The sequence below is a fragment of the Leucoraja erinacea genome, chromosome 2, assembly GCF_028641065.1.
Source record: "Leucoraja erinacea ecotype New England chromosome 2, Leri_hhj_1, whole genome shotgun sequence".
In the NCBI taxonomy this organism is placed as follows: domain Eukaryota; kingdom Metazoa; phylum Chordata; class Chondrichthyes; order Rajiformes; family Rajidae; genus Leucoraja; species Leucoraja erinaceus.
The window spans coordinates 134,279,510-134,294,003 of NC_073378.1; the positions used below are offsets into that span (position 1 = coordinate 134,279,510).

At 46.2% G+C, this 14,494-nt stretch overlaps 1 protein-coding gene across 1 annotated transcript in view; it reads left to right on the forward strand.

The window, feature by feature from the left end:
• Nucleotides 1-14,494, forward strand: part of parp10 (poly(ADP-ribose) polymerase family member 10) — a 45,248-nt gene that overhangs the window by 25,673 nt on the left and 5,081 nt on the right. Inside the window, exons 6-9 of the mRNA XM_055648949.1 lie at nt 6,971-7,183; nt 8,584-8,716; nt 9,123-10,160; nt 12,664-12,800. Coding sequence (XP_055504924.1) covers nt 6,971-7,183; nt 8,584-8,716; nt 9,123-10,160; nt 12,664-12,800 — 1,521 coding nt within the window. The remainder of the gene's footprint in view (nt 1-6,970; nt 7,184-8,583; nt 8,717-9,122; nt 10,161-12,663; nt 12,801-14,494) is intronic.

Genomic DNA, 14,494 nt, shown 5'->3' on the forward strand with positions numbered 1-14,494 from the left:
CATGGCTGATCACCCACTCAGTATCCTGTACCTGCCTTCTTTCCATACCCCCTGATCCCTTTAGCCACAAGGGCCAAATCTAACTCCCTCTTAAATATAGCCAATGAACTGGCCTCAACTACCTTCAGTGCAGAGAATTCCAGAGATTCACCACTCTCTGTGTGAAAAATGTTTTTTCTCATCTCGGTCCTAAAAGATTTCCCCCTTATCCTTAACTGTGACCCCTTGTTCTGGACATCCCCAACATCGGGAACAATATTCCTGCATCTAGCCTGTCCAACCCCTTAAGAATTTTGTAAGTTTCTATAAGATCCCCCCTCAATCTTCTAAATTCTAGCGAGTACAAGCCGAGTCTATCCAGTCTTTCTTCATATGAAAGTCCTGACATCACAGGAATCAGTCTGGTGAACCTTCTCTGTACTCCCTCTATGGCAAGAATGTCTTTCCTCAGATTAGGAGACCAAAACTGTACGCAATACTCCAGATGTGGTCTCACCAAGACCCTGTACAACTGCAGTAGAACCTCCCTGCTCCTATACTTAAATCCTTTTGCTATGAATGCTAACATACCATTCACTTTCTTCACTGCCTGCTGCACCTGCATGCCTACTTTCAATGACTGGTGTCCACATTCTACTGCATCTGCCATGCATTTGCCCACTCCCCCAGCCTATCCAAGTCGCCTTGCAGCCTCCTAGCATCCTCCTCACAGCTAACACTGCCCCCCAGCTTCGTGTCATCCGCAAACTTAGAGATGTTGCATTCAATTCCCTTGTCCAAATCATTAATATATATTGTAAATAGCTGGGGTCCCAGCACTGAGCCTTGCGGTACCCCACTAGTCACTGCCTGCCATTGTGAAAAGGACCCGTTTACTCCTACTCTTTGCTTCCTGCCAGCCAGTTCTCCACATCAATACTGAACCCCCAATACCATGTGCTTTAAGTTTGTATACTAATCTCTTATGTGGGACCTTGTCGAAAGCCTTCTGAAAGTCCAGATATAACACACCCACTGGTTCTCCCTTATCCACTCTACTAGTTACATCCTCGAAAAATTCTATGAGATTTGTCAGGCATGATTTACCTTTCATAAATCCATGCTGACTTTGTCCAATGATTTCACCACTTTCCAATTGTGCTGCTGTCCCATCTTTAATAACTGACTCTAGCCGTTTCCCCACTACCGATGTTAGACTAACTGGTCTGTAATTCCCCGTTTTCTCTCTCCCTCCCTTTTTAAAAAGTGGGGTTACATTAGCTACCCTCCAATCCTCAGAACTACTCCAGAATCTAAAGAGTTTTGAAAAATTATCACTCATGCATCCACTATTTCTGGGGCTACTTCCTTAAGTACTCTGGGATGCAGCCTATCTGGCCCTGGGGATTTATCGGCCTTTAATCCATTCAATTTACCTAACACCACTTCCCGGCTAACCTGGATTTCACTCAGTTCCTCCATCTCATTTGACCCGGTCCCCTGCTATTTCCGGCGGATTATTTATGTCTTCCTTAGTGAAGACAGAACCAAAGTAGTTATTCAATTGGTCTGCCATGTCCTTGTTCCCCATGATCAATTCATCTGTTTCTGACTGCAAGGGACCTACATTTGTTTTAACTAATCTTTTTCTCTTCACATATCTATAAAAACTTTTGCAGTCAGTTTTTATGTTCCTGCCAGTTATCTTTCATAATCTATTTTCCCTTTCCTAATTAAGCCCTTTGTCCTCCTCTGCTGGAATTTTTCCCAGTCCTCTGGTAGGCTGCTTTTTTTGGCTAATTTGTAAGCTTCATCTTTTGTTTTGATACTATCCCTGATTTCCCTTATTATCCACGGATGCACTACCTTCACTGATTTATTCTTTTGCCAACCCTTTTAGAATCAATTGCCAGTCTATCTTGGCCAATTCACGTCTCATACCCTCAAAGTTACCTTTCTTTAAGTTCAGAACCCTTGTTTCTGAATTAATTACAGTGGCTTGCAAAATTTTCTTACCCCTTGAACTTTTCCACATTTTGTCACGTTACAACCACAAACGTAAATGTATTTTATTGGGATTTTATGTGATAGACCAACACAAAGTGGTGCATAATTGTGAAGTGGAAGGAAAATGATACATGGTTTTCAAATTTTTTTACAAATAAAAAACTGAAAAGTGTGGCATGCAAAAGTATTCAGCCCCCCTGAGTCAATACTTTGTAGAACCACCTTTCGCTGCAATTACAGCTGCAAGTCTTTTGGGGTATGTCTCTACCAGCTTTGCACATCTAGAGACTGAAATTTTTGCCCATTCTTCTTTGCAAAATAGCTCAAGCTCAGTCAGATTGGATGGAGAGCGTCTGTGAACAGCAATTTTCAAGTCTTGCCAGAGATTCTCAATTGGATTTAGGTCTGGACTTTGACTGGGCCATTCTAACACATGAATATGCTTTGATCTAAACCATTCCATTGTAGCTCTGGCTGTATGTTTAGGGTCGTTGTCCTGCTGGAAGGTGAACCTCCGCCCCAGTCTCAAGTCTTTTGCAGACTCTTAACAGGTTTTCTTCCAAGATTGCCCTGTATTTGGCTCCATCCATCTTCCCATCAACTCTGACCAGCTTCCCTGTCCCTGCTGAAGAAAATCATCCCCACAGCATGATGCTGCCACCACCATGTTTCACAGTGGGGATGGTGTGTTCAGGGTGATGTGCAGTGTTAGTTTTCCACCACAAATAGCGTTTTGCATTTAGGCCAAAAACTTCAATTTTGGTCTCATCTGACCAGAGCACCTTCCTCCACATGTTTGCTGTGTCCCCCACATGGCTTGTGGCAAACTGCAAACGGGACTTCTTATGGCTTTCTTCTTGCCACTCTTCCATAAAGGCCTGATTTGTGGAGTGCACGACTAATAGTTGTCCTGTGGACAGATTCTCCCACCTGAGCTGTGGATCTCTGTAGCTCCTCCAGAGTTACCATGGGTTGCTTCTCTGATCAATGCTCTCCTTGCCCGGCCTGTCAGTTTAGGTGGACGGCCATGTCTTGGTAGGTTTGCAGTTGTGCCATACTCTTTCCATTTTCGGATGATGGATTGAACAGTGCTCCGTGAGATGTTCAAAGCTTGGGATATTTTTTTATAACCTAACCCCGCTTTAAACTTCTCCACAACTTTATCCCTGACCTGTCTGGTGTGTTCCTGGGGCTTCATGATGCTGTTTGTTCACTAATGTTCTCTAACAAACCTCTGAGGCCTTCACAGAACAGCTGTATTTATACTGAGATTAGATTACACATAAGTGGACTCTATTTACTAATTGGTTGCACTGGATTTTATTTAGGGGTATCAGAGTAAAGGGAGCTGAATACTTTTGCACGCCACACTTTTCAGTTTCTTATTTGCAAAAAAATGTGAAAACCATGTATCATTTTCCTTCCACTTCACAATTATGCGCCACTTTGTGTTGGTCTATCACATAAAATCCCAATAAAATACATTTACGTTTGTGGTTGTAACGTGACAAAATGTGGAAAAGTTCAAGGGGTATGTATACTTTTGCAAGCCACTGTATGTCACTCTCCATCCTAATGAAGAACTCAACCATATTATGGTCACTCTTGCCCAACCATATTATGGTCACTCTTGCCCAAGGGGCCACGCACAACAAGACTGCTAACTAACCCTTCCTCATTACTCAATACCCAGTCTAGAATAGCTTGCTCTCTCGTTGGTTCCTCTACATGTTGGTTTAGAAAACTATCCCACATACATTCCAAGAAATCCTCTTCCTCAGCACCCCTGACAATTTGATTCACCTAATCTATATGTAGATTGAAGTCACCCATTATAACTGTTTTACCTTTGTTGCACGCATTTCTAATTTCCTGTTTGATGCCATCCCCAACTCCACTACTACTGTTAGGTGGCCTGTACACAACTCCCACTAGCGTTTTCTGCCCCTTAGTGTTTCGCAGCTCTACCCATATTGATTCCACATCCTCCAAGCTAATGTCCTTCCTTTCTATTGTGTTAATCTCCTCTCTAACCAGCAACGCTACCCCACCTCCTTTTCCTTTCTGTCGATCCCTCCTGAATATTGAATATCCCTGGATGTTCAGCTCCCAGCCTTGGTCACCCTGGAGCCATGTCTCCGTGATCCCAACTATATCATAGTCATTAATAGCTATCTGCACATTCAACTCATCCACCTTATTACGAATGCTCCTTGCATTGAGACACAAAGCCTTCAGGCTTGTTTTTACAACACTCTTACCCCTTATACAATTATGTTGAAAAGTGGCCCTTTTTGATTTTTGCCCTGGATGTGTCTGCCTGCCACTTTTACTTTTCACCTTGCTACCTATTGCTTCTACCCTCATTTTACACCCCTGTCTCTCCGCTCACACATTTAAGAAACCCTTTCCCTTTAACTCCATTATCCCATTTGACACCCCACCCCCCTTATTCAGTTTAAAACCACCCGTGTAGCAGTGGCAAACCTGCCTGCCAGAATGCTGGTCCCACACCTGTTAAGATGCAATCTGTCCCTTTTGTACAGTTCCCCCTTACTCCAAAACAGATCCCAGTGATCTAAGAATCTGAATCCCTGCCCCGTGCACCAGTTCCTCAGCCACACATTCGGGTCCCGAATCTCCCTGTTCCTGCTCTCGCCAGCACGAGGAACTGGAAGCAAACGGGAGATAACAACCCTGGAGGTCCTGCTTTTCAGCATTTTTCCGAGCTCTCTAAAGTCACGCTGCAGAATATTCATCCCCTTCTTTCCGACATCGTTTGTGCCGACATGCACTACCACTTCTGGCTGTTCACATTCGCCCTTGAGGATTTCCTGCACTCTGTCCATGACATCCTGGATCCTGGCACCAGGAAGGCAGCACACCATCCTCGATTCCCGTCTGTTGCCACAGAAACCCCAGTCCGTACCTCTCACAATGGAGTCTCCCACTACAATGGCGTTGCCTGACGTTGACCTATTTGGTTTTGGCTCTACAGCCCTATTTGCTTCGCAAGCCGGTCCGCCGCTCAGTGTAATAACGTCTTCTGTCCCGACAGCTTCTAAGTGGGTGAACCTGTTCACAAGAGATACAACACCTGGGAATGTTTGCATTCCATGTTTCCCTCCCTTTCTCACCGTCATCCACCTTCTCTCTTCCAGTACCTTAGGTGTAACAATCTAGGTGCAAGAATGTCCTTCCTCAAGTTTGGAGACCAAAACTGCACACAATACTCCAGGTGTGGTCTCACTAGGGCCCTGTACAACTGCAGAAGGACCTCTTTGCTCCTATACTCAACTCCTCGTGTTATGAAGGCCAACATGCCATTTGCTTTCTTCACTGCCTGCTGTACCTGCATGCTTACTTTCAGTGACTGATGAACAAGGACCCCCAGATCTTGTTGTATTTCCCCTTTTCCTAACTTGACACCATTCAGATAATAATCTGCCTTCCTGTTCTTGCCACCAAAATGGATAACCTCACATTTATCCACATTAAACTGCATCTGCCATGCATCTGCCCTCTCACCCAACCTGTCCGTCACCCTGCATCCTCATAGCATTCTCCTCACAGTTCACACTGCCACCCAGCTTCATCTAAATCATTAATGTATATTATAAATAGCTGCGGTCCCAGCACCGAGTCTTGCGGTACCCTGTCAATACTGTCTGACTGTATTCATGTGCATTTCCTTCAGATATCTTGATACATAAACACGGGCAGCTTGGAAACGGGGCCTCCGGCCCACCTCGATGCTGCCGACCGAGATACCTCATCTATGCTTGTCCCATTTGCCCGCATCTCTCTGACTGCATTCACCATGTCTATTCCCCTCGTGATTTTGTACACCCCTATAACATCACCCCTGTGCCTCCAGCACTCCAACGGATAAAGTCCAAGCCTGTCCAACCTCTCCCTATAGCTCCGGTCCTCAATTCCAGGTATCATCTTTGTAAATCTTCTCTGCACTCTTTCCAGTTTAACGATATCTTTCCAATAGCAGGGTGACCAAAACAGTAGACAATAGACAAAAGGTGATCATCCCCAATCAATACCCCGTTCCTGCCTTCTCCCCATATCCCCTGACTCCGCTATTTTTAAGAGCCCTATCCAGCTCTCTCTTGAAAGCATCCAGAGAACCTGCCTCCACTGCCCTCTGAGGCAGAGAATTCCACAGACAAAACTAAACATAATCCTAAAAGTACGGCCTCACCAACGTTTTGCACAACTTTAACATTACGTCCCAGCTTCTATACTCAATACCACGACTGTTAAGTCCAGCTTGCCAGTCACCTTTTTACCACTCTTGTCTGCCTGCAGTAACTTGTAATGTGTTTCCTGTAATACCAAGGCGTGAATTTGCTGTGCACTGATTATTATATTTGCATGGTGTATTATAGCGGCACAGTGGCGCAGCTTCGCCCCACCAGAGACCCGGGTTTAATCCTTACTCTAGGTGGTGTCTGTGTGGAGTTTGCATGTTCTCCCTGTGACTGCGTGGGTTTCCTCCCACATCCAAAGACGTGTGGGTTTGTAGGTTAATTGGCCTCTGTAAATTGCCCTGAGTGAATGCAAAAGTGGGATAACATAGAGCTAGTGTGAACGAGTGATTGATGGTTGGCGTGGACTCGTTGGTCGAAGGGCCTGTTTCCACGCTGTGTCTCCGAACTGAACCCATGTGCTGAATGCTATAAGAGTTTAAGAAGGAACTGCAGATGCTGGAAAATCGAAAGTACACAAAAAAGCTGGAGAAACTCAGCGGGTGCAGCAGCATCTATGGAGCGAAGGAAATAGGCAATGTTTCGGGCCGAAACGTTGCCTATTTCCTTCGCTCCATAGATGCTGCTGCACCCGCTGAGTTTCTCCAGCTTTTTTGTGTACCTGCTGAAGTGTGAATATTATATCTGCACAGTGTGTTCACTATTTTATCTGCGTTGTGTGCTGTCAGTGAATTAAACTCTGGCCATCTCCCTTCTGTTGCCAGGTGACTGGACAAGCCAAGGCCTGTCAGACCATGGACGAGCTCCTTCGTAGTATAATCTCCAATATCTGCTCCAGAACAGTGGCGCTCCAGGAACCCGGCATTTCGCGTTACCTGCTGGATAAAGCCGGGACCGACACCTTGAGGCTGCTGGAGAGGAAGTACAAGTGCACCATTGGCTTGGAGCGAGTTTGCTGGATAACGCCGCAGACCGAGGTAGAGTACCCTCACCTGACCTCTCTTCCCAGGAAGCTGCAGGCCCCAGGAGCAACACTGCTTGAAACCCCATGCAGCAGCACCACTGGTAGAGCCTCTGCCAGTGACCCGAGTTCAATCCTGACCTCAGGCACTGTCCGTGCAGAGTGTGCATGTCCACCCCATAACCTCGGAGGTCTCCTCCGGGTGCTCTGTTTTCCTCCCACATCTCAAAAACATGTGGGTTGGTAGCAGGCACGTGCCGTGAGTAATTAGTCAGGGTAGGCAGTGGCTTTTAAAAAATCTTGAAAACCGAGCATGTGCAGATTATTCTCTACCCGGTGAGCTGTCAGTCGGCTTTAAAAACAAATTGTGGAAACTGCGCATGCGCAGATTGTTCTCTCGACTTTTATCAAGTAATTTGGCTCCAATAGGTCCTATCTCTTAATAAAGTGTTTAAAAACATGTAGCTCAAAGAAATGTACTTACCATATTATTTGTACATGAAATCCATCCTTCTCTCTTTGTTTCCTGTTGTACCAAGCTGTTTTAAATGTTCTATTTATTTTTGTTCCTTTGCGCTGTTGAAGTTCTTTAAGTTCCCGCGTTGGTCTGCCATTTTTAATTATTTTGGTCTTTTCCTCGTAAGTTTGCTTCGAGAAACTCTTCAGGTAATCCCGATCCATCTTTGAAAAACCCCCAAGAAACTTGCATGTGCGCATGCGCAGTAGGCTGATGAACATGCGCATGCGCAGTGCAGCACATGCACGCAGTCCACGGTGTAAAGGCAAAATATCAGCTGCCTTTATGGACCGTTCCAATTGATGGCTGGAAGCATCGTCGACGGCACGTGAATAGCACATACTTCCGCTTTATAAATGTACTGCAGATGAAAGGCACGGGAGATCGATCTCTTAGGGAAGCATAATTCTCCCGTGCCTTTACTATTTATGACCATTTTATATATGTTTTATATGACTATTTTATAATTTTAGTCAGGGTAGGCACTGCATACCTTGCCTACCCTGATGGCACGTGCCTGGTTGGTAGGTTAATTGGCCTCTGTAAAGTGCCCCGTGCTGCAGCAGTGAGGGGCAAAATCTGGGAGCTTGGTGCCACTGTGGGGAGAACAACTGATTGCATGTGTGTGCAGAGTCATACAGCACAGAAACTGGCACTTTGCCCCACGTCATCCATGCCGACCAAGATGCCTACCCATCCTAGCCCTGTTTGACCCATGTCCTTCTAAACCTGTCCTGTCTTTGTACCAAATTGGAGTGAGTTTCCTCTGGCTTGTGATCTCAACGTGTCACGCTGTGTTAGGATGTCAACGTTATCCGAGCCGGCTGCTGGACGTTGCGCTCGGCACCCTCTCCTCCCACCGTACTGGGTCTAACCTTGATCTTGCTCTCCTCCGCCAGCATCCCCTGGAATCACAAAGGAACCAGGGAATACCGAGGCTGGAGAGAACTGCCACTGCCTTGGCGCAGCTCCCAGTGTTGGAACCACCGCCGGTGACTACCACTGAGCCGAACGACAACGTCCCAGACCTTGGTAAGCTCAGGGTTTCATGTTTAAGATGCTGAGTTCCCATTGATGAACACAAAGCAGTGATCCAGCAAGCGAATGGTGTTCCCACTTCATGGCTACCGAGTTTGATTTAATTGAGGAGCAGACTCAATGGGCTGAATGGTCTAATTCTGCTCTTATGTCTTAAAGATCTTAATTGAGGAGCAGACTCAATGGGCTGAATGGTCTAATTCTGCTCTTATGACTTATAAGATCTTAATGGAAACCTCCCAGGATCTGTCGCCCCTATTGACTCTAGAACATTCAGCCAACGTCAGCTTATGGAGAGCAAGTGGATAGACTCTTGTTCTGGATAGTCATTGCCGAGTGTATTTTGTGACATCAAACAGATGTTTAGCACAAATGTAATATCTTTGCGTGTGTTTTACAGATGAGATCCGAAGTTTGCTTGCCTCAATCACAGAGACTGATCAGGAAAGAATAAGCGGAGATGCAATCATTTCAACGTCCCAAAAAGTGCCAGAGGTCATTGAAGTCGCTTTAGACGATGAAGATCTCTACACCGACCAGCAGCCTGGCGTGAGTCCGGAGAATGATATTGAGGAGAGAGTCGTTGAGGAGGGAGCCATTGACAATGAGGACCAAAAGCTGCAGGATGGAGATGGCAACAACAATGGTGCTTGTGGCATTGCTTCTGAGCTGATGGATGCAGATGATCCCCAGTTATACCTTGCCCTGCAATACTCCATGGACAGCCGGCTGCAGCAGGACAAAGAGGAGGAAGATTTCCAGAAAGCCATTGAACTATCAAAGATGGCCATCAGCCCAGATGGCGACTATGTGGAACTTGCAGCTCAGATGACCAACATGGAGGCTGGGCTTGAAGAGGCCATCAAAATGTCCAAGGCAGAAGCCATTCGGACTTCCAATTCCGCCCAACTAACAATCTATGGCAGTGCCGACATTGATTTCCACCGGCTGGCAGGCGAATTGGAGAGGAAAGTCCGGCCGCTTGTGTGTAAAAAATCAATAGAACACAGCTGCTTCCAAAACCTGACCAGTGACTACAAGAGTTACTTGGAATACCTCCAGAGGAAGCACGGAGTCATCATCGTTGGGCAGGGCTGCGAGGTCACCATCCGTGGGTTTGGAGCCTACGTGTTGTCTGCGGAGGAGAACATAACTCAGCTGATACAATGGGTTGTCCAAGACCAGGTGGACCGAGTTGAAGAGGTCGCTTTGGCGGAGTCAGTCCAGTGGGTGATACACAGCCGGCAAGGTGTCGCCATCCCTTACTCGTTGAAAGCCAATGCTTTCATTGAGAAATCCTTTCAGCAGAAGCAGAAGAAGGTTGATGTGATATTTGACAACAAGCCCTACATCATTGACTTTGAGCAAATGAAAGAATACAATGTGGGAGCGACAGAATCCTTGTCAATTGAGAGGAAGCCTCTGAACAGCCTGCCTGGTAATTATATTTTCAATGTCTACTGATAAAAATCAATGTGAGAGTCATGCATCATGTGTACCAACAATGAAATTCTTACTTGCTGCAGCTTTACCAATAACATAGTCTAACATATGTAATCAAGATACAATAAATTAATAACTATAATTCTGGGGACCATAACAGTGCAAAACCAATGTCCGTGGTGCAACCAAAGACTCAGTCCATAGACGATCATAGTTGCTGAGGTTAGTGTTGTGCAGCGTTAAAGAGCCTGATGGTTGCAGGGAATAAGCTGTTCGTTCCTGAATCTGGAGGTTACGGTTCTCAGACTCGTGTACCACCTTCACGATGGTTCAAGTTCAAGTTCAAGTGGGTTTATTGTCATGTGTCCCTGTATAGGACAATGAAATTCTTGCTTTGCTTCAGCACAACAGAACATAGTAGGCATTGACTACAAAACAGATAAGTGTGTCCATATACCATGATATAAATATATACACACATGAATAAATAAACTGGTAAAGTGCAAATAACAGATAATGGGTTATTAATAATCAGAGTTTTGTCCCGAGCCAGGTTTAATTGCCTGATGGCTGTGGGGAAGTAGCTATTCCTGAACCTGGTTGTTGCAGTCTTCAGGCTCCTGTACCTTCTACCTGAAGGTAGCGGGGAGATGAGTGTGTGGCCAGGATGGTGTGGGTCTTTGATGATACTGCCAGCCTTTTTGAAGCAGCGACTGCGATAAATCCCCTCGATGGAAGGAAGGTCAGAGCCGATGATGGACTGGGCAGTGTTTACTACTTTTTGTAGTCTTTTCCTCTCCAGGGCACTCAAGTTGCTGAATCCAAGCCACGATGCAACCGGTCAGCATGCTCTCTACTGTGCACCTGTAGAAGTTAGAGAGAGTCCTCCTTGACAAACCGACTCTCCGTAATCTTCTCAGGAAGTAGAGGCGCTTATGTGCTTTCTTGATAAATTGCATTAGTGTTCTCAGACCAGGAAAGATCTTCAGAGATGTGCACGCCCAGGAATTTGAAGCTCTTGACCCTTTCAACCATCGACCCGTTGATATAAACGGGGCTGTGGGTCCCCCTCCTACTCCTTCCAAAATCCACAATCAGTTCCTTGGTTTTGCTGGTGTTGAGGGCCAGGTTATTGCGCTGGCACCATATGGACAGTTGCACGATCTCTTCTATACTCTGATTCATCCCCATCAGTGATACGCCCCACAACAGTGGTGTCGTCAGCGAACTTGATGATGGAGTTCACCCTGTGACTGGCTACACAGTCATGAGTATAGAGTGAGTACAGCAGGGGGCTGAGCACGCAGCCTTGAGGTGCTCCCGTGCTGATTGTTATCGAGGCTGACACATTTCCACCAATACGAACAGACTGTGGTCTGTGAATGAGGAAGTCGAGGATCCAATTGCAGAGGGATGCGCAGAGACCCAGTTCTGCCAGTTTGGAAACCAGCTTTTTCTGCGAGTTTGGTAACCAGAACCTGATGCAATGAGTTGAAGGTGTGGCCTGGGAGGGGGAGTGTGAGTGTGAGTCTTTCATATTGGCTGCCTTTTTGAGCCACGCCTCCTGTAGATCCCTTCACTATTGAGGTCAGTACCCATGATGGACTGGGCACAAATGATACATAAATTGCTCAAATTGTGCAAGATGGTAAAAAGGAAAAAAAAACACAATTAGAAAACATGCTAGTTTAAGAGTTGGCCTGTCGTGTTCAATTGCTGAGGTTGGATGAGGGTTGTGTGGGTCGGTTCAAGAACCTGATGGTTGCAGGGAAGCAGCTGTTCCTGAACCTGATGGTGCGGGACTTCAGGCCTCTGTACCTCCTGCGCGTTAATAGCAGCGAGAAGATTGCACCGCCCGGATGGTGGAATCCTTCCGGCTTCTCCAGATCAATATTGTGGCTCAAATCTTTCATCCCTGGAGCCATTTGAGTAAATCTTTAATAAGCCTCTGCATCCTAAGGTGTAGTGACCAGAATTGGTGCAATACTCCAAAGGTGTCCTTGCTGCTTTATGAAGGTTAAGCATAACACCTTTGCCATGTTAAAGTACTGCAAATGTTTTGGGAGAAGGGCAAAGATGGTGATGACGTGTGGAGACATTCAGTGTCACACTGTTAAAGTGAATGCTCAGTCTTGTTCCCAAGTGGAGAATTCTAAAACTAGAGCGCATAGGCTGAAGGTGAGAGGGGAGAAATCTAAGAGGGACCTCAGTGGCAACTCTTTCATTCTGAGGGTGGACTGTCTCCGCAACAAGCTGATAGAGGAAGCTGTAGAAGCAAACAATTACATCTTTTAAAAGCCATTTGTATAGATGTATGGAGAGCAAGGGTTTAGAGGGATATGGGCCAAATGCAGGCAGATGGGACTAGCCCAGTATGCCAACTTGTTTAGCACAGACACAGGATGCCAAAGGGCCTGTTTGCCAACCATGTTGCTCAATGACTCTGACCACTAAACACTTGTACATTTATTCAATGCCACTCCAATTCATTTCCACAGATGTGGGCACGTTGCCTTTGACCTTTGGAAGTGTTGAACTCACCCTGCTGAGTGAAACTACAGAGGAGTACATTACCTTGATGGCCCCCTTCTTCAAAACCCTGAAGGACTTGCACGATAAATTGGACATTCTAAAGGTCAGATGAAGCTCTTTGTCTTTGACCACCATTTCTACAGCCAATGAAGGATGGTTGTGGGCCGTGCTTGTTTTGTAGACAGAAGATGCCAGTTTGCACGTCAATTAAAGATTAAGTGACAGTTAGAACATGTAACAGTACAGCACAGCAAAGGAGCAGACCCTGCGGTCCACAATATCTGCTTAGACCATCATTGATCTACATGCACATGACCCATATCTCTCCATACGCTGCGTACCCATATGCTACTGACGTATCTGCTTCAACCGCCACCACCCGCAGCACAGCACGTTCCAGGCACTCGCCACCCTCTTGAGCTTCCAGTTGTATTTTACCATTCCCATCCCTACACGTACCTGTCTTGCACTTTTACACTGGTTACGGTCAAACACAAACTAGAAGAAGATACCGGTGACACCTCCTCCTACTTATCCTTGGACCATGATCCCACAGGCAAGCAGCAGACCCTAAGCTCACACACCATTACTGATTTCATCACTTCCGGCTGTCTGCCTTCCACAGCCTCCAACCTTATCGTTTCCCAGCACCGCACAGCCCGGTTTTACCTTCTCCCCAGAATCCACAAACACACGTGCCCTGGCAGACCCATTGCTTCTGCCTGCTCCTGTCCCACGGCAATTATTTCCATGTACCTCGACTCCATCCTATCCTGGTCCAATCTCTCCAAACCTATGTCCAAGATACCTCACATGCCCTGCGTCTCTTTAATGATTTCCGCTTTCCGAGCCCCCACTCCCTCATCTTTACCATGGACGTTCATTCACTCCATACCTCCACCCCCCACCAGGATGGCCTTAAACCTCTGTTTCTTCCTTGGCAGCAGAACCATCCAATTTCCCTCTACTAATACTACTCTGCCTAAAGGAGCTGGTCCTCACCCTCAACAGCTTCCACTTTGACTCCTTCTACTTCCTCCAAGGCGTAGCTATGGGCACCCGCATGGGCCCCAGCTAACCCTGCCTCTTTGTAGGGTACGTTGAACAATCCTTGTCCTATCTCCGTTACATTGATGACTGCATTGGTGCTACCTCCTGCACCCTTGCAGAACTCATGGACATATGCCTACAATATTCTGTTGTGCTGCAGCAAGCAAGCATTTCATTGTCCTATCTGGAACACATGACAATAAGCTCTCTTGACTTGACTTGACTTCATCAACTTCACCACCAATTTTCATCCTGCACTCAAATTTACTTGGACCATCTCCAACACCTCCATCCCCCTTCTTGATCTCACCATCTCCATCACAGGAAATAGACTAGCAACTGATGTCTATTACAACCCCACTGACTCCCATCTCGACTACACTTTTCTCAAAGTGTATCTCAACTATCGCGACTACACTTCTTCCCACCCTGCTTCCTGCAAAGATTCTATCCCCTACTCCCAATTCCTCCGTCTACGCCGCATCTGCGCCCTAGATGAGGTGTTCCACATTTCGGCATCCGAAATGTCCTCATTCTTTAGGGCAGTGCTTCTTAAACTGGTGAATGGTTCACCCAAGCGAGAATGAAATTATTTTGGGTTGAATGAAACTAGAGGGATGAATGAAGGGTGAATGACTTAATTTATTCAGATATTTATATATTTTTTCTATGCGTGAAAAAGGCCTTGCCATTAAAGCCGGCTCCAGAACGCAGCCACCCGACTCATCACCCACACCAAATCCTGCC